Source organism: Trachymyrmex cornetzi, unplaced genomic scaffold, assembly GCF_001594075.2.
Source record: "Trachymyrmex cornetzi isolate Tcor2-1 unplaced genomic scaffold, Tcor1.1 scaffold503, whole genome shotgun sequence".
NCBI classification, from domain to species: Eukaryota; Metazoa; Arthropoda; class Insecta; order Hymenoptera; family Formicidae; genus Trachymyrmex; species Trachymyrmex cornetzi.
In genome coordinates, this window is record NW_017299811.1 from 230773 (window position 1) to 254690 (window position 23918).

A 23918-nucleotide genomic window follows, 5' to 3' on the forward strand; every position below is an offset into this window, starting at 1 on the left:
CTCTCTCTCTCTCTCTCTCTCTCTCTCTCTCTCTCTCGCTCGCTCGCTCTCCTTCATCCTGTCGTACGCTCTCGTCGTCTCGATCTCTCCTCTGATCCAGGACACCTAGATCCTGCTACGTCACGCGTCCTGCAATGGCTCGTAATTTCAAAGGACCGACTCGAGCGGAGAGCACTTCGACGATACACTGAGAAAGGCTGACGAGAACCGATGGGAAATTGATTCGTCGCACCAGTTCTTCCGCGTGAAAGCACAGACGTTGGCGTTTCTTATGTCTAAAATTTTCGTGGTTCTCTTCTCCCTATATAAATAGCAAAAACATGTATCGACACTTCGGTATGTGAACGGGTATACACGTACATGTCTTCACTCGCTCTGTGCCGGTGACCTTTAGAAATTCAAAGGGGAGCTTTTGGCGCGCTCATGAATTTCTACGCCGAGTCGCTGAGGAAGATAGGTCACACAAACTGTCAGCCACCTATGTGGCGAGGGTTGAAATATTCGTATTCAAGTAGAATATGTATTCAAACTCTCAGGCTTTTGGAACCCGACTATTGTTACATAAGTTACACGGGCAAGTTTGGTCTGTCTTGTAAATCACCAAAATGTAACATTAGAATAGAAAAATTATTGTACGTTTGTAATTTGCGCGCGAGTGGGGTAAAGTCAAGCCCAATACAATTTAGTTATTCAATTTGAACATAGAATCCGCCCGCACGGCACGAAGATTACGAGATTAACGTCTGATAAAAGAGGGTCAAAAGTTAAAGAGCCACTTGTGGACCCGACGGTAGTATCTATTTAGTTGGCCCATAAGAGAGAAATTCCCTTTATAAGGGGGTGCGTGCGCCCTAAACCGAAACTCTCTTTTTCTCACCTCTCTCTCTCTCTCTCCCCCCCCCTCTTTTCATTTCTCTCTCTACGTCTCTCTTACACTCAAGAGTGTAGCACGCCCTTCGTGCTTGGGAATTATCGCTTGACGACCCATCAAGTAAACCCTCTGCCGACACATTCGAACCTCTTAATGAAATTCTCACCCCTGACTGACTGCCTGGCTTGGCTCGGTGGCTGCCTGGCTGGCTGGCTGGCAGACGGTCGGGACGATCCATGGAGCCCCGAGAGACGACGAGACAGGGAGATCGGAGAAAAAGGAGATGGATACGGTTCATCTCTCTCTTTCTATCCCTCGCTTATCCACTCACTCGCGCATCCTCCCCACTCATTGCCCCGAAGGGAAACTGAAATCTCTCGCGCCCCAAAGTGGTTGAAGGCTTCGCTCTCTTTTTTCACAGCATCCCTTACAGCTTAACTGTATAGGGGCGTAAGGAAAATATCCGCACTTTCCCGTCGCTCGACGACCCTCCATGACGATGGAATCCTGTTACGATGACTCGCGTTCTACGTCTCACTTTTGTGCATCAAATATTATAAACCATTAATGTCTATATTTTTTTCGTGTATATCCACTTTTACGGACCATCTTTAGCGAATGCTAGACAATTACATGCAATAATATCTTTTATCTATTTTGACAAAATTTACAAGTTTCTCAATTTTTTTTTCAATAAGTCATAAATTTCCTCGATTGTTTTCAGAACCGATGAGACATGTGAAAGCGGAGCTTTTACAGCATGAGAAGGATCTCGACGATGAGGACGAGTTAGATCTTGAGGACGACCGCCGACGGAGCGAGCATCCCTTTCATCACACGATGCAGCATCACCATCACCATCATCAAGGTTATGGCGGTGAAGATCATTTGAAAGAAGAGGGTATCAAATCAGACTGTAGTGGAGGTGGTGTACCGATCCCTGCAACGAAACCTAAAATCTGGTCCCTAGCGGACACAGCGGCGTGTAAAACGCCGCCACCACCGTCACATCCCCACCACCAACAGTATCACCATTTGCATCATCAACAACATTACCCTCAACAACAACAGCAACATCACGTGCCCAATCAAGGACATCATCATCACTCGCAACAACCGTGGCTCGGTCCAGGAGGTGCGGGAGGTGGCGCTAGTGGCGGTGGTGGCGGCGGAGGCGGAGGAAACTTGGGAAGTTCGTTCGCTCTACCCTCGTCGGCGGGGATGAGCCCGTCGGCGGCAGCGACAGCGCCCTACTCGGGTGCTGCCGCGAGATACGGCGGCTTCCTCTCGTCCTCGTCCGGTGGTCAACTCCATTACAATCCTAACTCGTCGTCGGGCTCGAGCTCGAGCGCGTCTTCTTCAGCGGCGGCGGCGGCGGGGTTTCCAGAGGTTGGCACGGACACTCCACCCCAGACACCGCCCAATATGAAGGTGGCCACGCCGAACGGAGTGATCCAAGCACCACCGGGCGGTTACTGTCCTGGTGGCAACACCGCTAGTGCCGCAACTAATGGCAATCCTAATATCCCCTACGGCGCGAATCATCCCGGTAGCGGTGGTTATCTGTCGTCGAGTTCAGGATCGGCCAGCAGCGCCTCATCCTTTAATTCTCGACTACAGAGCTCACCGCATAAGGACTTCTCGTCAGTTGGCCAGAATTCTATTCTTCACCAGCATCAAACCACTGCCAGTTTGCCACCCACGGAAGCTACCACCGCATTTAAACCATTTTACAAAGGGTAAGTGGAAAAATGGTTAGACGTTTAATTTTGTCGTTTAATGTTGATTGATGTTATTTAATTGTTTTACTTAAAAAACGTATAAATCTTTATTCGGCATGTAACAAAAGAATCTCATAATAAAAAAATTATAAAAAAGAATTTAAAAAATGCATGTTTTGTTTCAGTTCGCAATCGATGGGTAGTGGCTTTGTCTCGCCAGTTTAAGAACTCGTATCAAAATCCAGGAAACGATAATCGTCTTTCCCAAAGTAAGTGACAATATCATATTATTTTATCACTTACGCCCATTCCTTTTGCTATGTCATTTCTCGTTCACGTATGTGTCGAAAATTTTTTGCTACAGAAAAATGAAGTTAAAACTTTTCGTCAGTTTGTAGTATATTATGGTCGCGTTAATATCACCGAGCGATGTTCGTAATTTACTTTCGACTGTAAAAGAAAGAAGCTTCGACGAGATGGGTAACGGAGAAGGGAATGGGTGGGAGGGGGGAAAAAGGTAAGTTGTCCGAAGCAACGGTACATGACCGGCTTATCGGCACGAAAATCGATACAACGATTCTCGCTTGCGCGAACGACGCGAAAGGCGCGCCAGTCGAACTGGTGTTGCGCCAAACTCGCGCACTACCGAGACACCACAGGAACAATCGATAAGAAATTAATATCCGGCGTGTCGATTGGTCGTTAAGCTGAGCGACCCGAGTTGAAATAATAATGGTATCGGACACACATTGAGTAGCGTGTGGGTAGTCCATGGTGATAGAGGTAACGACTGAGTAGAGAAAGATAGAGAGAGAGAGAGAGACAGATAGAGAAATAGGGAGAAAGAGGCTATCGCCACCTCCTTGACAGTGACAAATGGACGGAGATTTCAATCAGTGAATGGAATCACCACTGGCTAACCGCGTCTTTCTCTTACCATACCAGTCAGCCGTAGGTTTTTATGTGTGTACGTGTACATGTGCCTGTGTATACCGTGCGTGCCCGCGTGTGTTAGAACACTACACTTGGACACACCTCAACCTGTCGCGTTGGTGACCGAACGGGCGATTCCGGTCCAGTCTCGCATTTGGGTCTCACGAGCGAGATCTCCTTACTAACGGGCTTAACCTTAAGATGGATACCTCAAAGAGTCGTGAGAGAAGCCAACGTATGGTTATAATAGTGTTACCGTAAACTTTCCGTAAATTATGTGTCGCGTCAAATAAACGATTCACATACAAATTTATCGCACCTATAAATTCTACACAAATCATTGCATCATTTAAAAAGGTCTATGAATAAAAAGCTGCGCCGTTGCTCCTCGGATGTTCTATCAAATTTCAATTCGAGTTGTGCGTCGTGTAAACGATCGTAGGACGAATGCGTTAGCATACGACTCTGTGTGAAACGATAAGTCAGGAAAGAGATAGAAAAACGGTTGTCCGCGATAGTCGGCAAACGATCGTTAAAGCGTATTGGGGAAAGCCGGAGTTTGCGTCTTCTCATTCGCGGCATTCGTAGATAAAATGTGGGGAGGGAAGAAAGAGTCGGAACGACTGTTCACCCGTTTCCTTACAAACGATACGCAGGATTCATCTCCAGGGCTTACCCTCGCTTCATCCTCTTTCTCCATTCTTCTCAGTGAATCCTCCCGCGGTATCCGTAACGTCGCGATGGTAGTACGAGTCTTTGAACGTTATCTGATTCGACGGAATCGTAAAGGAACCGAATCGCTCTCCTCGCGAAAATACATTTCCCAGTTTCCCCGCGCCGATTCGAGAGCAGTTCTAGTAAAGCGGTCCTCTCCCAAGTTTCTCCGCCACCTGTATCCGATGGCAATGGGAATCTGCTCGACAGAATCGATATTATTGCGTGGAAAGTGCGCATCAGCCTCTAACCGTACAGTCAAAAGATAATCTTGGATTTTTTTTATTTCAGTAATGTCCATTTCTGCCAATGTAGATTAACTACAATCTCAATTTAATTTACTCTTCTCTAATTCTCAAAACTAGAAAAAGATAAAAGTAGATTAAACCAAGATCAATTAATCTATGTTGGTAGAAACAAGAGAAAAATATTTTATGTTTGTGACTATATTTGTATAATAAATTTATAGTTATTAGTGCTATAATGTTAGTAATAGTAATTATAAGTTAATTTATACTTCTATTAAAAATAAGTATGATTGGCTAAATTAAAACTGACCATAAATTATAATTAAATTACGATAATTGCAATCATATTTTTTCCTCAGTGTGTAATATATGTCTAAATAACAAGTTTTTCTCTCTTATCCTAAAAACTTTGTTTATTTTACTTTTTTCTATTATAAAAATAATTAACGGTTCTGAACGTATAAGAAATAATATTATAATTAAAAATAATTAAAAAATTAGAAATAATATTATAATTAAAAATAATAACCGGCTCAAATAAAAATAAATAAGTTGCTATGAAGAGCCGTGAGCCAATAAACTAACAACTTGTGTTGCATTAAAGTACATATAATTAAATAATATTATATATGTTTTCAGGACCGTTAATTATTTCCGTAATGAAAAAAATCTAGTAAGACACAAAGTTTTTAGAATGCTCGATAAGAGGAGATGGACTGCAAGAAAAATTATCTCGGCATATCATTCGTCGCCTCGTTTCAAAAAGACTATGAAGACTCGAGAGAATCGCCAGCCAGGGCGACGCTCCTACGTATCGGAGAACGTTCGTCGTTGTCTTTGTAGGATGCCACGACGCGATGTGAACGCGAGTAGAAAGGCGGACGGCGAACGGAGGAACGGGGGTGGTGGATAAAGGGGAAAGAGGAAGGGGATCGTCTTTTCGGATGGAACCGGGTGTTAGCCGGTGCTCTCTTATCTCGCGGCGATCTGATCCTAATTTATAGCCGCGTTCCAAATAAACTAGTTTTCGCTGTCGTCACCTCGCTTCCTCCCTTTCCCTGCCCCCCGTGTGTGTATATACCGAACGCGTCGGTACGTTCGCATCTCGGATGCGCTTATAATGCTACCCTCTCCTCTTTCGGTTCTCTCAGACCAGCACTCGCTTCGGTGCGGACCATCCTCGATCTCTGCCTCCTCCCTCTTTCCTGTTGCACACAAACAGACAGGTATACGAAGGAGGGAGAGAAAGAGAGAAAATGTGTGTGTGTGTGTGTGTGTGTGTGTGTGCGCGCGCGCGCGCGCGCGTGCGTGTGTGTTGCGAGTCGCTCAAGTCGCACAAGGCAGCGCCTTTTGTAGCACTTACCACCAAGTAGAACCGATCTTCTCTTTCGTTCTCTTTCCGATCGCACCCGAAAAAAGGTGATCGGTAGAAGGAACAAGGACCACGAAGAGACAGCCTTCGTGCAGAAGTAAAATCCTTTGGTGATGCCTGTGCCCTATAATTGCCAATTAGCGCGAGGATGTTTAATCGCCATTAGGACGATGGTAACCAAATGCTCGAGGTTCGGGCTAAGCCCTTCCTCCTTGGGTGGACCCGCGTCTAACTATCGTTGCTTTTTAGCTTAGCGATATTTACACGATCTCACGGTATCTGCATAAAATTCGCGACCACCATGCACCCGTGATCCGCCTCGGAGGCGCGAAAGGATAGGAGATCTTTTTAACGGCTTCGAGATTCCGAACGGAGGAATTCAGGTGTCTCCTTAATAAATCCTCGAACACGTCGTCGCGGTTTCCCGCGTATCCTCCCTCCTCTCTCGCTCTCTCTTCCTTTCTATCTCTTTTTCTCTAGAAGGTAAAAGCCTACCGTTGCCGATGCTTCTTTGAGAAATATACGCATTTCTGGAATTCCCGTACGACCTCGGTGGTTTCATCAGAGGCGATACGCTCATAGTACACCGCGTCCTTCTTTGTCCTCGACCTTCATTTTGCGAGACGCAACACACATTTCGAACGGTTTATCGCACGTATGGCCGTCTAACGTGGCTTCGTGAGATCTTCAGGGTCGAGGTGAAGACGATAGCAAAAACGAATTTATGTTTCTAGATGCGCGCTAGATGGCTTTGTTGCTACCTGGGTAATCGAGGAAAGATCGCTGGGAGCACGCACCTCTACCTTTTTCGACCCTGACGTGGCGAGGCGTCGCTATCATTCACGTGATTTCGTGACTCGACCGCTCGGCTGGCCGACGCGGATGCAAATGTTATTGATTGGGAATAAAAACGCAGACCGCAGATCGCATGGCGCGCTCCTATGTGCTTCTCTGCCCCTCTGAATATAAATCGACACGTTAATTCTAAAACCGGACAGATATACAGGCGAGAGAGATCCTATCTCGACTTATTAAAAAAAATGACGCTCGGCGTTGCTGCTCGCTTCGGTACGATGATCGTACTCGTATACGCGTAAAAGATCTGCGTACGAGACGGCTCGTTATCCTTATGCCCTTACGCATTACCGAGTAAACACTCCGTGCTCGTGTACAAACTCCAACGAGATTATTAATAAAGTTATAAAATAAACAGACTCTCCCGCTTATCTCGAGCACGTTATAATTAAATCATTATAGAGGCGCATACACGCTGCTGAATTTCCAAGGAAATAATTCGTGTCGATACGCGAGCGGAATGTTAACTCCTTTTATAAAAATGCGTAACGTAAGACGAGCTATCAGCGTGAGTTATTATTAAAATTCCCCGACAAACCGGTGCTTTCATTGAATTAATGATTGTTTGATGTTTATAATTTCATGCGCCGGGCTGTCTTCTACATTATGCAAGGCTACTGCGACCGGCCACATGAGACCAGCGCAATAATTACACGATAGCGTATTGCTATTAGTGGAGCGTTCGCTGTCCCGCGATATCCGGTAGCAGAGAATTCGAGCAATGAAATTCGCGTTATCGCATTCACCGTTCAATTTCGTCGGTGCCTCCTCGGGGGGTATCGTTCTAAGCGTGCAATATCGTGGATGTCGATCGACACGATATCTCTGCGCTATCTTTCCCTCGACTATAGTTAAATTACGACGTCACGTTGAACGATCCTTTTTCGTAATCGACGATCCTCAGCCACGATTGTATAAATAAATTATAATACCGTCTCTAGAGTACAAATGGATGCGCACGAAAGAAAATTCATTGTCGTAAGATTTGAATCCGCTACGTCAATGATCGTTCAAATGTGAATTTATCACGGATATGTCAAGATATTATTTAAAGAAACGCACAACTACAGTTAATTCACTATGTTTATAAATTATAGATGAATGGCTTGAAAGATTTAGCGTTTATATAGGTACTATTTAAATACTTGACGGTTTTATCGTGAAATAAAACGTTTCACCACTTTTGGCTTGTTGAAGATAATGGGAATGAATAAACAGATTTTCTATAGAGCGTCAATCATCGAGACATTAACTAGTATAAGCAGCTTTGCGTTTGTAAAAAGAAAAGGCACTCAGATTGCGGCATTGGCTTATTTCAAATTAATGACATATGAATGGAATTCTATTATCTGTCTATCACCTGAGATTCAGTTCTTACGAGAACACAGTTACACATCTTATCTTAAGGATATATTATATATATTTTTTAACAAAAATTTAAAAAATATGAAAAAATTACAGATTTTATTTATATTATATTTGAAAGTAATACAAAGTTTGACGGCGATTAGAACTTAGAATATCCATCATGCAACTTTTTCTGTAGAGCGGAAATTTTTACGTATGTATGTACATATATGCTCATACATAAAACAATTTCACTTTTCACGTTTCTGCCCTAGGTAAAAAGTTACACGATTACTATTCCCTGGATCAAAAATTATTTCAATAAGAAATAGACATGTTTTTAAAAAATAAATAAATTGTATAGAAGATATACTATAGAAGATCAATTGAACGAGCCAAATTAAGATGTTTAGAACAATTTTATTAATTTAAAAAAAATATATTATTTATGGAACGTTTCGACTTAACTTAGTCATCCTCCATAAATTAACAACTCCAAAAAAATCATTTAAGAAATCACATGAAAATTAATGATCAAATAAAATTTGTTTATTGTACATATTATATAAGCGGAAATAAATTTTACATATTTTAAATTTTATGCTATTTTAAAAAATAATTAAAATAAAATTAAAAAATTTTCATTAAAATTATAAAATTATATTGTTAAATATAAATATTAAACTCTTTCACATGTATGTATAATATTCCTTTTTATACGGAAAGTATAAATTTCCAATTCCAGTTACTTTTTGCAGAGACTATACATCTGATGCATCCTTAACGTCAATGCGACACACCGAGGCAAAATAATCTTTTCAGTTATCGATTGCAACGTCATCTATTGCGGATCCCAAATTGCGTATATGCAATCGCAGAGTTTTTTTCTCTCCTTTGCTTTATCAAATTAAAGCTAGCAAGGTCACCTGGAATTGATAGCGATAAACGTCGGGAGATATTTTTATCGCGCACATAGATCGTTCCAAGTTTCATAATACAATTTACACAATAGAAATGGAAGCGGGGACGCGCGGTGCGGCCGCGACGCATAAATGATAATCACAAATGTTTATTGCCCAGCGAAAAGAGACAGCGACGCGATGCCTCGTCGGTGGTAACCAGCATGCATGTAACATCCAGATGTCACTGCGGAAACTTTCGAAACGACTTGCTGCATAATCGCGCAACATTTGTCATCCGGACCGACGCGCGCGTCATTTCGTTCGCGACCCGGCGAAGCGAACGAACGTGGAGCGCGATGAGAACGGACGAGGAGAATGGGGGAAAAGGGGCACGACAGACAGGATAGACGGCCCATGTAGCCGTTTTGAAATATTCGCCACGGTGGTGCCGGGGGTGTCAGTTCCGAAACGTCGGCCAAAATGGATATTGGCGTCCCGTTTATAATCGTGCACCACGGAAATCTCCCCGGCGGCCCTCCACCGCGCGTATCATCGCGTGTCGTCATGTCCGCATAATTGTTCGGCGAAACACGATTAATTCGTATGTGTCGTTGTATCGCCATAGCACCGATCAACGTCGCTCAGGAAACGTGACCTTACTTAGAGCTGAATTGATTATTACTAGTCTCGTAATATTTCTTCTTCTGTTTCTGTTAACTTTAAAATACAGTATTTCGAAAAGAGATTTATGATTTTAATATATATTTACGTTGGTCCTTGTATTCATAGTTCATTAGAACTTTCGAAAACCTTCAAAATAGAGAAATTTTCTTTGTTGGCCCAAGGAAAACACATGGCCTTTAACACATATTAACGTGTTCAAGGCAAGTGAAAGTAAAAACACTTTTTTGAGAAAGCTTTCAAGGTCCATATGTATATATATCTACTTTGTGTGTGTGTGTGTGTGTGTGTGTGTGTGTGTGTGTGTGTGTTGTGTGTGCGTGCGTGCGCGCGCGCGCGCGCGTGCGTGTAACATTTAGTGAAATGAATATAAACTTGATTAAAAAACAATTTTAATGGAGTTTTTATTATATTTAATTGTTTGAGAGATCGTGACTAATATTTTTTGTACAATTTTGATATACCAGACCAACAATGTGTAATAAAAGCTATGTCGATTTTGTCGGTTTGTATCTCGGATTAGTCACCAAGAAAGAGATATTGCTTCCTCTTAAAAATTACACAATTACAAAAACGTAATTTTCGAGTTGTTACCTGTATGAATGAATTAAGTAAACGTTATCCTATAAGTTATAAAAAAAAACCAACTAGTGAATGATTTCAGAAAAAATCGTCGAATTATAAGATTTTTTAAGAGTGAAATGAAAATGATAAAAATTTGATTATGTTTAAGAAATTTTTTTTTGCAGATATTATTTAATTAGTCAATAATTTTTTGTCAAGTTGAAAAATAATTTTTCCCTTTTTTTAAAAAAAAAACTTACATTTTTTTAGTTGTTTCATTTTTTTAAATAAAAGAGCGCTATAGCAATCGAATATTGATTTATTCATATATTAGTCCAGTGTTTTCATTATTATAGTATAAAGTTCCGTTAATGGCGATTATGATTTCTACGGGCAATTTTTGATCGCGTCAACTTTATCAGTTTGGAAAATAAAAACTTTATCAGTTTGGAAAGTAAAAATTGTTGGTCTGCAATTAGCATAATTCCACATAAATTGTTACGATTAAGTAAGAGTTTCGTGCCTAGAAATTACATTCTAATCTTCCAAAGAGTTAGGATTTACGAGGTATTGTTGCTATCAAAGTCCTTGTTACGTAACTCGCGTGTCGTCCCAAATACGTCACGCAAAAGTAGTCAACAATTGTGGCAAACAGTTACGGGCGTATAAACGTTCGTTTAGTGCCGAACGATACCGGCGGTAATGGCCGAGTGAGCAACGTGTTTTGCATAACGATCGCATTTTATCTCGCGGCACGTGTGGTTTGTCGTTTATTAACACTGACAATCGCTGTCATGATATCGCGGGGCAAACGATTATCCGTTAGAGTCGCAAAAATGGCCTTGCGATACATAATGAGCAGGTTTCCTATGGTTGCCCTTTTTTTTACCGCTCCTGGCATGGAATCTATATCTCCGGCATGTCGATCGTGAAACGGGCACCGTTCACCGGTGTGAGATACGGTAATCGAGTATCGATAGGCGCAAACGAGCGTGCGTACGCAACGTCGATTCCACTGATACGGATGTAAGCGCTCTAGTAATAGTACGTTTATGAGTTTACAAAGGCATCGACATTTTCATGGGTATCAGCAACTATTTAAACCGATTGTCTGCTCGTCGAACGGTTTGTAACGAGTCACAATTGTCGCGCGTCTTATCAACGACTATACGCCAGGCCTCGAAGACCGTAATTGTTCGCTTGATAATCCATAACTTGTGGTAGTCTTTGGGACTTGTTATATGAAAATAAGAAGCCAAGATAATATGTGCATTTCGACATTGTTTAAACGTGTGAAATACAACGCGTACTTGAACCAAACATTCGGAAATAACATGCTGTTTTTACACTAATATTTATATCAATGTAGATTAATTTTAATCTCAGTTCAGTTTACTGCGCATCCTTTTTTAATTGTTAGAATTAGAAAACAATGAAGAGTTACAGTTAAACCAAGATTAAAATTAAACATTGATAAAAACGGGCATTAGTAAGTGTGTGTAATGCTTCAACAGAAAAAACAGCTTTGTAACTGCCGTAAAATTCTGTAACATGATTGATTTATGTCCGTTTCTATTAATGTAGATTAACTTTAACCTCGATTCAACTCTTCATCTTTCTCTAATTTTTATAATTAGAAAAAAGTGAACAATAAATTGGGCTGAAATTAAAGTGGAAATGGGCATTATATATTTAGATTTAATGAAGAATTAAGGGTAAGACCAATCATATTAAAGAATCTTACAATAATAGTAACACCGTTTTTCCTGCTGAACGCAGCCAATAATCCTTTTTTCTTCTATGCAGAGAAGAAAAGAAAAAACACAGCGACGTCGATCTAAGACCATTTTGATTTTTCTGTTGCAGAATAAAGTGGCGCCATTGAGGGAGAGGTTCTGTGAGGAAGTCTTGCGGCCGGACTGTAAATACGCGCTCCTGAGTGGTTTCGGGATTTATTAGCGTTATCTCGACTTCACGTCAGAGGTGGAGGGAGAAAGAAGTGCGAAGAGTAAGAAGCGGGTAGAGGCAGTCGGGCAAGCAGGAAGGAAGGAAGGAAGGAAGGGAAGAGAGAGGAAGGTGGTCGACTCTTCGAGATACATAAATCGTTCCCCGACCTCTTGGAAGGCGCGACTTGGAAAAGACGTATGAGAGGGTAGAAGAGCGACTGTGCGAAGCGGGAGTACGCGAGAGAAGAGGCGGCTTAGAGGAGATTTAGGAATTAGGAGAATTACGTCAAAGTGCCTGCTTACGCACGGCTACGTACGGCGAAGCGACACCGGGGGCCGGGTAAGAAGAAAGTATGGGGGCCGAGCGCGCAGGATTTATGTCCGACGCACTCTCCTCAGCATGCTGCAAGCAAGAGCTGCGAGCCGCCATATTTTCGATCGGTACCATCGACCGCTGGCTGACGGCAAGAAGATGGGTTTACGGGGCACGGGGCAGCGCGTGTTGCGTCACCCCGTTGCTGAAGCAAACTCGATTGAGAAGGAGTGAGAAGATTTTCAAGTTACCCAGGTCGAGTGGCCGAACACGAACTTTCCGCGATCGTCTTCGATGTTCGGATGTACCACCGGTGTACATCGTCCTCACACGTACACTCACACACGCACCCCACACATGTAATCGTGAGTCCTTCTTTTCCGTTTAGTCAATGTTTCATTACCGATCGTTCAGCGACGTCGCGAGATTTCCGGAATAGCACTGCGTGGTGAAGAATTGATTTTGTAAATAAAGGAAACGCAGATGCCGATCACTTCGAGAATCCGTATTGATTTCGCATCAAAGATCGCGTACGTGTATACATATACAATACCTCCGATGGAAGGGCGAATCGTTTCTAGATATCTTGCAAATTGGCGGATGAACGATACGCTCCTTCCGAGATCGCAAAGATACTAATCGCGAATTATATACGGGCAACGTGCAAGATAGCACTAATTCTTCGTTACGAAGTAACGGGTCGTCACTCGAAATCAGTCGTTTAATTCGGCTCAAGAGAGAGAAAAAGAGAGTTTCAGAGCGCTCGAGCGAATATACTTCGACCAAGTCGCGCGCAGCACAAATATAGAGAAAAAAAGAGAAAAAGAACGTAAAGGGAAACCACTCGATCTACCTGTTGTAGGTTTAAGATGAAAATAGGGGAAAGAACAGATCGCGTAGCGCATTACAAAGCTACTATCGTTAAACTTACCACTAACTCCTTTAATTATCCGAATGAAATATTAACGTATACCCGAATACCCGCATATAGAGATGGAATGGTAAATAGTACACCTACGCATTACACATACACACGGTGACACGCAAGTAACTCTAGGCCGTAGATCTTAAGGCTGTACCTACTACATCACGAAATTTTATCGGGGTGACGCGTCTTAAGGATTTTACAGAGAAAAAGAGAGATCCTCGCTGCAGAGTATACATCGCTATATTATAAGTATAAATAAATATATATGGGTAGAGTTGGCGCAATGCTTACGCGCCTAACAATAAGACTAACAGCGATGAAAGGAGATACGGTGAGAAATTGAATAATACATCGTTAAGGATCAAATTCGTCCCTTTTCGCGCGACAACCGTGCACTCGCGCATCTCAGGTCAAACCAGGACATCGGAGACACAAATTCGTATATGTAGTACCATTTTTCCTATAGTACGTGTTGCATTCGATTGTTGCCTAATGCTGTATTTTGTTAAATTTCTTGCAATTATTCATTTCTTTTATAGACAATTTTAAGTTTGTTGGTAGGTATAGTCACTGTTGATCAGCATTATATTCTTAAAGAAGAGAATATTATGGCTTTACTCACAATTCTTACGCAAGAAATACGAGGAAGACATCGCGAATGTGTTGCCATAAAAAAAAAGCGGAAATGCGGCGTGCACGGTGCTCGAAACAAAAAATTGTTGATATTTTTTTATATTATATGTATATTGCGCGGATCGTTCCTCTTTTCGTAAAGCTGATCACGTTGGTCATAACAACCGAGGGACGCACGACACTAGTATCTTGCGCAAACTGCGAAAGATTGTCAGGTCGTGTTTTGAAGAAAAAAAAAGAAAAACGGAGAAGAGTCGACTATTATTTTGTACTTTGGCGTAAATGTAAAACGGGAGCGCGCGCGCGAATCATCGTCGGCGGTTGAGAGGAAGCGTTGAATGGAACTTGTACATTGTTTTGTAAAGAATACATTTATTTATATCTGTGATAACGGGAGAGTTCAACGGGGGGAAGGAAAAGGAGGGAAAACGATAATATAAGGCGTTCGCGGTATCGGTATACTCTGACGAAGACGGTCGGTGCTCGTGCATTCGTTGACACGTATATCATAGTATAATTATATAGATATGGTAACTTTTTTTGTAAATAATCAGAAAAGTATAGAGAGATAGAGAGAGAGAGAAGAAAGAGAGAGAGAGGAAAAGGAAAACATGGATAGAGTGTACCGCTTTGCGGACGAAGGCTAGAGAGAGAGGTAAATAAAAAAATTATATAAATATATAAATATAACGCACGTTTTGTGTACATTGTCGCACCTTCGTGAGAGAATCTATTTGTTGTGAATAGTACACGTAATAATACAGATATATGCTATGACTATTAGGTTTTATTCGCTTGTTCGTACGGATTCGACTGTAAAATAATTAAATTGTATATAGTTCTGAATGTGAATATAAACAGAAAAAATATATATATACATATGTATGTATACATACATGTATATATATATATTATTGCTATCATCGCTATTATTATTAACATCGACACATTATTATTATTTTAATATTATTGTCGACTCTATCATTATGAATTCATATTCATATTATATAATAAAATAATAGTCGTAACAATAATATGTCGATGTTTATAATAATAATAATAAAAGCAATAATATATATGCCTATACATACATATGTATTATTGCTATTATGAATTATTATTATTATTAACATTAACATATTATTACTATTATTATTTTATTATTAATATTATTGTCTACTCTATTATTATGAATTCATTATATTAAAAGGAAGACTATATTACGTTGTACATGCACGCTTCATATTTTCTTTCTCCGTCTACCTCAATACCGCATTATGAAACATTATTCAGCGTTACTTTCCTCCGGTATCGGCGTTATTTGCAACGGCGACGAAGATTTATGAATAAAAGACCACTTTAACGTCGTAGCACGTTCATTGTCGTTAAAAAAAATCCCAAGTTTCATTATCCTTGGCTCGATAATCGTCCTCATTCAAGATTCTGCAGATCAATAAATATGATCGTTACGACGATCGATATTATCGCCGCCATGGCCAAATCGTATCGAAGATCATACGCACACCTGTTTGCGAATCCCCACCCACTTTATTTTCTGCAGATTTTAAAAAAGTCACGGACGAGTTGTAAGTCGCAGCACGCGCGCACCGCAACACAGGAACCACATTGTGCCCATTCTAACGTACCACAATGGACGTCTCCGTTTTGAATATTCGAACAATGGTACTTTCGCGGTGGGTGGAGTTTCAATGAAAATACATGGCTTGCGCGGAGAGAGGGAGAGAAAGAGAGAGAAAGAAGGAACGTGAGAAGGACAATAGAATTGCGCGCCATCCTTCTCCTCCGAGAAAGCGGAGAAAATAAACTCTATTCGGTAGTTTGCGAACACGAGTTTGCAGCTAGTTAAAGTTTTGGAGATACGGCGTGGATGATAAATATTGGAATAAGTTGCGATATAGGTACACCTCATTGGGAAACATCTTCATTGCTCGGCGAATATTTAGTGACGAATCCGCCGTATTGCGGATACATAGCTGCACTGGTTCCGATTATTGATTAACATTAAATCCAGAAATGCCAATCTGAAATAAGAATCGTTCGGAACTTTCTGCTATTAATAAAAACCTGCTATTAATGAGAATCTTTGAACTTTCGAACGACCACCCTGACGGCTCGCCAAGGGGGATTGACGCTCACCTGACCCGCGTCCTTCCGGTCTGTTGGCAACAAACACGCACTCGCGGCACGCACGACCATCGAAAATTAAAACTCGAACAACGAGAGCGAAGTAAATTTCCAGCAGTGTGAGGCGATTTCATTTCCCTTCTATATATGGTTACGAGTGTAAAAAGTATTTAATACTAAAAGAATCAACGTTTCTTATTGAGTAGAAGGATTAAGCAAATATATTACTATAAAAATTAATTGATGAAAAACTAAATATTTTGGTAGAACAAAGATATTAACAGTTATTGAAAAATCAAAGAATTTCAGAATCCTATCTTTTACGAAAAATATAATATTAACTAAAAATTATAACGGTGACTACTCAGTATTTCTACTGTGAGAATAAAATTTTAAATTTTAATAAATATTTATTTGAATAGTGCCAACTAAACATTTACTTACAGTAAATAAATATTTACTCAATAAAAAGAAATGATAATTAAATTAAATTAATGGTTTTATATTATTTAAATAAATATATCTTTATATTTAATAAAAATTTAGTATTATTTAAACAAATAATTTATTAAAATTTAATATATTTTTTTCAATGTACACGGAGAAAAATGTACAGTAAATACCACTAGAATTCTAGTAAACTTTATGGAATTATCAATATTCATATAGGAATATGTGCCTACTTATGTAAAATTTTCTTTACATTTCCGGTAAATGAGATTGTCGTATGATAATCATTCTTACCTTATTAACAACAATTTTTTCTTTAGCATTGACAAAATTTACTTTACTGCATAGTTGTTTGTGCTAGTCGATCTTGAAAATAATATAATACAATTTACTTTACTGTAAGTATAATTTACTTTATTGAAAGTATAATTTATCTTTCTATAAGATAATAGTCACTTGAAATGATGTACTATAATCATAATGTACTTTTTATCTTAAATCTCCGGTATTTTTTACTTTTAGGCAAATAAAATTTATCACAAATTCGGTAAAAATAGCCAGAATATTTTTACTAGTCTTGGAAGGTATCCATCTCTAAATTATTTTTCTCCATGTAGCGTTAAACATATTTAGAGAAATGGATGCCGAAGTTCTTTAATCATAATTAGAAAGTATTTGAGCGAAGAAAAGAAATTATATAATCAAGAAATTATAAAATCGTTGCTAGAGTAATTATGGCAAGTTAATTTCCGTGCATAGATAATCACGCCGGGCTATTATTCATCGCGTTGCGTGCCATCTTTCGTGGATCACGTGGTACAACACACCGATCGCACCTCAGCCGACGCGCGTGACTATATTGCCGTATGTTAAAATCCTAACAACCATAAATTGGGCAACAAAAACTCGCAGGCGGCCGCAGCAGTCAGCTAAGACAAAGGATTAGGACCTGCAATTCCGCAGCAGGATATAACGCTATAAAGTCATAACGTGTCGTGACTTTTTTATTCGCTTTCAGTCTCTTTCTCTCTTTTTGCCTCTCCATCACTTCTTCTCGTCCCTTCCTCCTCTTCTTTCTATCGCTTTCCTCTCTCGCACGAGTACCATCAGGGTATTCCACTTGAAGTCGTATCGCCACGCCGCGCTGCGGCCAGGCAGATGCAAGCAAGTAAAGTTTACATGAATCGGCCATACAACAACCGTCCTATATCATTTGACAAGAAATATGAGATCTCGCGGCCAGTTATGTACGTATACATTTAACGCAGCGGATCTTTGCGAACAAATCTTCCGCGTTAATCCGTTCGAATCACTTCGATCTGGAACGGTACCACGTAACACAGTATATATATGTATATCGATACAAATATTTTGAGAGGATGTATCATTCAACGATAATTCGGACGTCGCACCACCGGTGACTATAAATCTCCCCAGCGTGCACATATATAATTGTATCGCAACTTGTTTTCGTCGTCGCGGTACACGTGTCTCAAATAAATGCCACCCATAAGTACGGATCGTGACACATATAATTTGTATAATCACCCGCCGAGAATACTTTGCTGATAGATTAATGATTGTAGCGCTACGCGAATACTCTCGTGAATTAATATTCATGAACTCCCTTCCGTCCCGCTCCCTTGTGAACGTCGGTCTTTGCGAAATCTCGCTCGATCGCGATTCGCAACTCCTACGACTGTGTACGAAAATAACAATAACAGGAGTGATATTAATAACGGCGGTAACAAGCGAGAGAGACGAGATCGATAACCCCGCGCCGAGTGGTCGAGCATTACCATAAATTTGAATGTCCTCGCGCTCTCTGCCACCTCCCCCTTTTCCCTTTGTAGTCCCCTCACGATTCTTCTCATGCTCTCTTCTCTGCTTCCCGCGCACGAGCGAACGTTTCCCCATGACCGCCACCCTTTTTACGGCTTACTTTATAGCAAAGACTCAATTTGGCCACGGCGGTTGGTGCGCATTCTCCGGTGACTAATATACCGGGATGCGCCGCGTGGGGTGCAACGGTGATGCATCGTCCGCGGTGCCCCACGTATGCCTCCTCCCTCGGGAAGAGATAGGGGCCTCTACGGGACACCTTCGTTCCAAATGCGCGCGTACGCGTTTTTACGAATGGCCTCTTACGAACCGAGCTCGTCCCTCTCTTAACGCTGCTCCACAAGATCGTTTAATATCCCCGATTCTCTTAACGGCCATGAGAGCGTATGCTTCAACGCCGTGCAACGTATTACCATTATTTTCCAATATCAGTCGCAGCAAATTAAAAAACATAATTATATATTGAAAAAACTGCTTTGTTGTTATTTAAAAGTTTGCTAGATACAGATCTGATAATTGTTTTGTTGAATCATTAATAAAATAATTATATAGAACGCTTAAGTGTTGAGGGGACAGTGCTGCAAAAAGTTTTAATTTTCAAGCAACCAGTACTTAAGCCTACGTTATTATTTTCATAATCCAAACAAAATTATTTTCAAATCTCTGTATTTAGTTAAAAATATACTCTCTAAATCTGAATCAGTGGATAATCAAATATGTCACTGTTAATTAATTAATGAAATGTGGTATCCCTAACCTATAACGAACCTTGCTTCAGTGTATAAGTGTAGCGCATTCAACGTATATAGTATTGTAAGACAGAAATTACAATGTGCTAGATTCTGCTAGAACGTGCAAATATCGGTATTTTAATTATATAGCTTAAACTTCTTTTTCTTTATAGTCGAATTTCACTGATTATCCAGTGCCAAATGTGCTAATATGATATGCTGATAATTCAGTGCCAAATATGCCACGTCAGTAAATTATCCACTGATTCAGATTTAGAGGGTATTTTTTAAATCAATTTCATAAATGAAAATATTTTCTAGTTAAAAAATTAATTATTTCAGCGAAGAAGGATATATTTACCATACGACAACCACCTGTTCTGTATTTAACACCTTTCTCTTTTCAATAATCGTATCATTACTTCCACTCTTATTATTTTTCTTATATATCGTAGGACATTCGATTTGTAACACCGAAGACGGCATAGTTCGCAAGTGTCGTAAGGCACACTTACGAATGGGCCTTTCACGAGTACACGCATTCGCGGGGGCATTCACGGACACCACGTTGGGCCTCGTCTTCCTCACCGTGGGGCATCGGAACGTGGGGACCGCGCTAACTTACGCTGGATTACGAACACTATTTCATCGGAACGTGGGGACCTCTCGGTTGGACTGGCCACAATACGACCTCACCTTCTTCGGAGCGGATATCGCCGTATTCAAAACCGCGTCGTTGCCTATGATATATAACGAGATGTGAAAACAGCAGTTTATCGATAATATTTATTTACCTTAAATTTATTTATGTGCCTAACAGGTTCGATATTATAAATTGTTTTATTCCAGGCAATAAATCACGTGAATTAAAAAAAATTTTAAGGACAAATAGAAAACGTAGATATAATTCTTTCTGATTCATCAATAATTTACATCTAATGTGTTGTCTAATAATTTCTCATTCATAATTATAGTTAATATCTGTATTATATTTAAGTGATATATGTATACTTGTTTTATATCTTCATGCACAATCTTTGACACGAGAATCTTACTCTATTTTAATAGCCTCATGTAGATCATAAACATAGAGTTCCTGCGAAAGATAGTATCGACGAATTAAGTACAAACACACAGGCTGCATCCATGTAACCTTAACTTGCTGCATTAGCGTAATTATGATAGCTTCCGGTTGTTGCCGCCAGCTCGCCGCAAAACCACGAAGAAGTCTGTGGCTAAACGCGGAGTTAATGACAAACTGCTGCGCGTTGAAACCGGTTGGACGCGAACTCTCAGCGAAAATGTCCATCAGGGTGGAGCCGGATGGGATCGTTGAGGAAAACGAGAATCGACGTGACCGTGCGCCATTGTCTAGGCGTTCTTCTGCTCTCACGGGAGAAGAGGAGCGATGAAGCTACCTGCGGATACGCGAGCAAGTACGAGATGAGCGTAAGCTTCCAGCTGCGCTGGAATGTCGAATTCCCTTTAGGTGCCGTACCTCCGCTGTGACACTGTCGCCAATGCTCGCACAACGGGAAGCAACGATCGTGTAGCTCTTAATGTTTCGAGGACGGCACGGATGTTTCTTTTACTGACTTAATTACAACGCAACAAAGTTGCTCAATACATCTTAAACAAGTTCGAAAGGAAAACAAATCTATTTGTCGTCACAGTTTCTCCGACAAAGAAAGAGAAAGTAAATATTGCGTAAATCCTTACTCTCTATTTTTGAGAATTTAATTTGAAGTTCGATATTTGATATTCCGTCTCTTTCTTTTTTCCCGAAATATTTTTACATTTTATTTTTTTCCGACATTTTTTTACATTTCAATTATTAAAATAATTGAACCGTGAAAAAATTTTTCAGTATTGGAATTTATTAAATCGCGCAAAATTAATATACGAAATGACAGCTTGAGCATATTGATGAAATCACATACCAATACACTTATTATTATCGTGATTAATTACACAATGATTAAATTATACATGTACAGAATTTGATATTCGTATCCCATGACATTACATAGTGACTGGCTTGTGTCACCTCGATCGAACCGCAATCGAGTCAATTACCGACGTCGTCGGTCAAAAGTAATAACCCAATGAGCGAAATAATCGAGAGTACAAAATAGTGGACCGATAAGGAGAGAAAGAGGAAGGCCATGAACGGCTGCGGCCACCAATGTCCCGGAACGCGCTCGCGTACTTATCTGGCACTAAAGATGTTTACAGCGCGCTCTGCACCGCCGCTATCACTATCACCCCGAAAGAACGGGGCGCTCTAATTGATTTGTGGCTCCGGCGCTATCGGCACTCGTAACTTAAATTAAATTACACGAGCAATCTCCCGACGACTCGTCGAAAAGTTATGCCCGAGACCTGACGCGACTCGGCACTTGTGCCATCTGCGAAGTCATTTTGCCTTCAACGACGGTGATTACTTTTACCAGAGACAATGCTCACCTTGTTACAGCCCGAATATCTGGATATTCATATATCATTTGGCTACCGAGGCATAAACGATAATGTTTAAGCCGAAGCTCTCTGTGCTCTCAACGGATATAGAATATATTCATATATTGAATTGTGCACTCTTAGATAAAATTTGGTATACTAAAGAAGAACGTGCAGTTACATAAAACTCATTCAACGAATGTAGAAGCAGTCGTAACAACGAGGTGACAATGTCAAAGATAACAATATTTAAACGTTTTCAATATATTATGATACGACAAAACTCGAAAAGCTAACAGAAGGTTTAAATTTCTTTTTAATTTCAAGAATATAAGTATTACACGGAAGTTATATATTTCATGGAAGCAATAAGCAACAAAGCGTGTAAATACAGTGAAAGCTGACAGGAAATCATCGGGAAATTATCGTAATGCACGTAATGGAATTTCAACAGAAATAGAAATTGCAAATAAATTGATGTCATTTCTTCCTGCAAATTGAATGCATCTCCAATATATCGACTATTTAATTCCATTTCGAATTTACTTCTTCCAGCAGCCAATCAATGTCACTTTTATAAAAGTTCGAATAAGTCCAATTACGTTCTTCGAACTCTATATAACGAGTCAACATTGTTAATCGATCGCAATTTTAATGATGTTTATCATGTTGTTTAAACTTTGCTAATTCCCGATAAACTGCAAATATTTTAATTTGACAGAATCGATTAATCGAAAAAGCTTACCGTTAATACCAACGTAAACATGAGTAAATAAAACAGAGCGTGTTCTTAAAGAGAATGTAAACTTCATTAGCGACCATAAACTTTCATCATTTACGCTTGTTTTATCTGTGGTTTTGTGACTTTTGATAAAAGGGTCGAACATTGTCAAGTATCATCGAGCTTCCGCAAACGAGATACGATGAGTTACGACTGCTTGTAGTCGATTCCGTTCAGTTTATGTGAGACCACCCTGAACTCTAGGAATTTGACCTTCTCTCCCTCCCCCCCACCCTCTCTCTCTTTTTCTCTGTCTCTGTTTCGTAAAGTATCTGTTGCCATACGAGTAGGTACAAAACTGTCAGATGCGGCCCCAAAGTAGGCACCGGATATTCCTTGTTCCCGCGGACCCTATCTTATCGCATTCGCCGAGCTGAAAAGCAACCCTCGTGAGTTCTTGAGACATACGACATGTTTGTGCCGTCTCTCTCGCACCCTCTTTCACGCCGCCTCTTGAAACTTCGATGATTTGAGGTCAACACTGATTGTGAGAGAAAAATGTTTGGTATCTGTAACTGTATTTACATATTACTATAATTATGATTATTACTGCTACAATATTAATAATAATAATCATATGTACAGTTTTAACAACAAATGAATATGGTTGGTAACCTAAAATAACTATAATCATAAAAATGGTGTAAATAATAAAAAATGATCCAAATGATTATAAAATGGTATAAATGCATGTACATATATATTGTAGTATATATACATATAATTCACATTGAATTATTTAAACCATTAAAGATCCAGTTTCGATCGTTATAAGCTTTAATAATATTCTTACTTCTTGTGTATTCACATTACAGTCTTAATAAATCATTTATTATTGACTATAAAATTATAACCATTAGAATTATTTTTATGATAATTTCAATCATTTTGGAATGCATTAGGACGCTAACTATTAATTTGTTGCTATTTGTATGGTTATTATTACTAATAATATAGCAGTAATAATTATAATTATAGTAGTATGTAATTGTAGTTACAGATATCAAACATTTCTCTCAGTGAACGAGCCACGGATAGTGGAAGGATAGGGATACTGGCACAAGCCTCAGTCGCCACGGCCAATCATCTGCGATCTGTAAAGGCATTTATCCTGAAAATGAAATCCTGGCACTAGGTAAAATAAAAGATTATTTTTTTCTATTGAGATTTTTTTCAATCACGGATCGAGATAATTATGGATTGTTACGCGCGCGCGAGCGTAAGGGTCCTCTTTTTTTTTATATTCCATTCTCGTTTTTTCGACGACTCCTCGTTAACTGAAATTATGTGACATGTCCATCGTCCTTAACGACGAATGTCGACACTCGTTAATGTCACAGCTTAACGAAGCAATTATCCGACGTTGCTTCGATAAGCTGCTCCGAAAAACGTCGATAAATTCAACAATATTGCGGAGCAATAAAAAGTTTTTAACTAACGACACCATAAAGATTCGAAAAGCTTTTTATTATCTAAAGAAATTT

The 23918-nt window shown here is 39.9% G+C and overlaps 2 protein-coding genes across 2 annotated transcripts in view; one reads left to right on the top strand and one right to left on the bottom strand.

The window, feature by feature from the left end:
- LOC108765627 (homeobox protein araucan) overlaps positions 1-14266 on the top strand; it is a 44234-nt gene extending 29968 nt beyond the window's left edge. The window contains exons 5-7 of the mRNA XM_018514422.1: positions 1596-2610; positions 2778-2861; positions 12075-14266. Coding sequence (XP_018369924.1) covers positions 1596-2610; positions 2778-2817 — 1055 coding nt within the window. The 3' untranslated portion in view covers positions 2818-2861; positions 12075-14266. The remainder of the gene's footprint in view (positions 1-1595; positions 2611-2777; positions 2862-12074) is intronic.
- sowah (ankyrin repeat domain family member sosondowah) overlaps positions 1-23918 on the bottom strand; it is a 278269-nt gene that overhangs the window by 179331 nt on the left and 75020 nt on the right. The gene's annotated exons all lie outside the window — the stretch shown is intronic.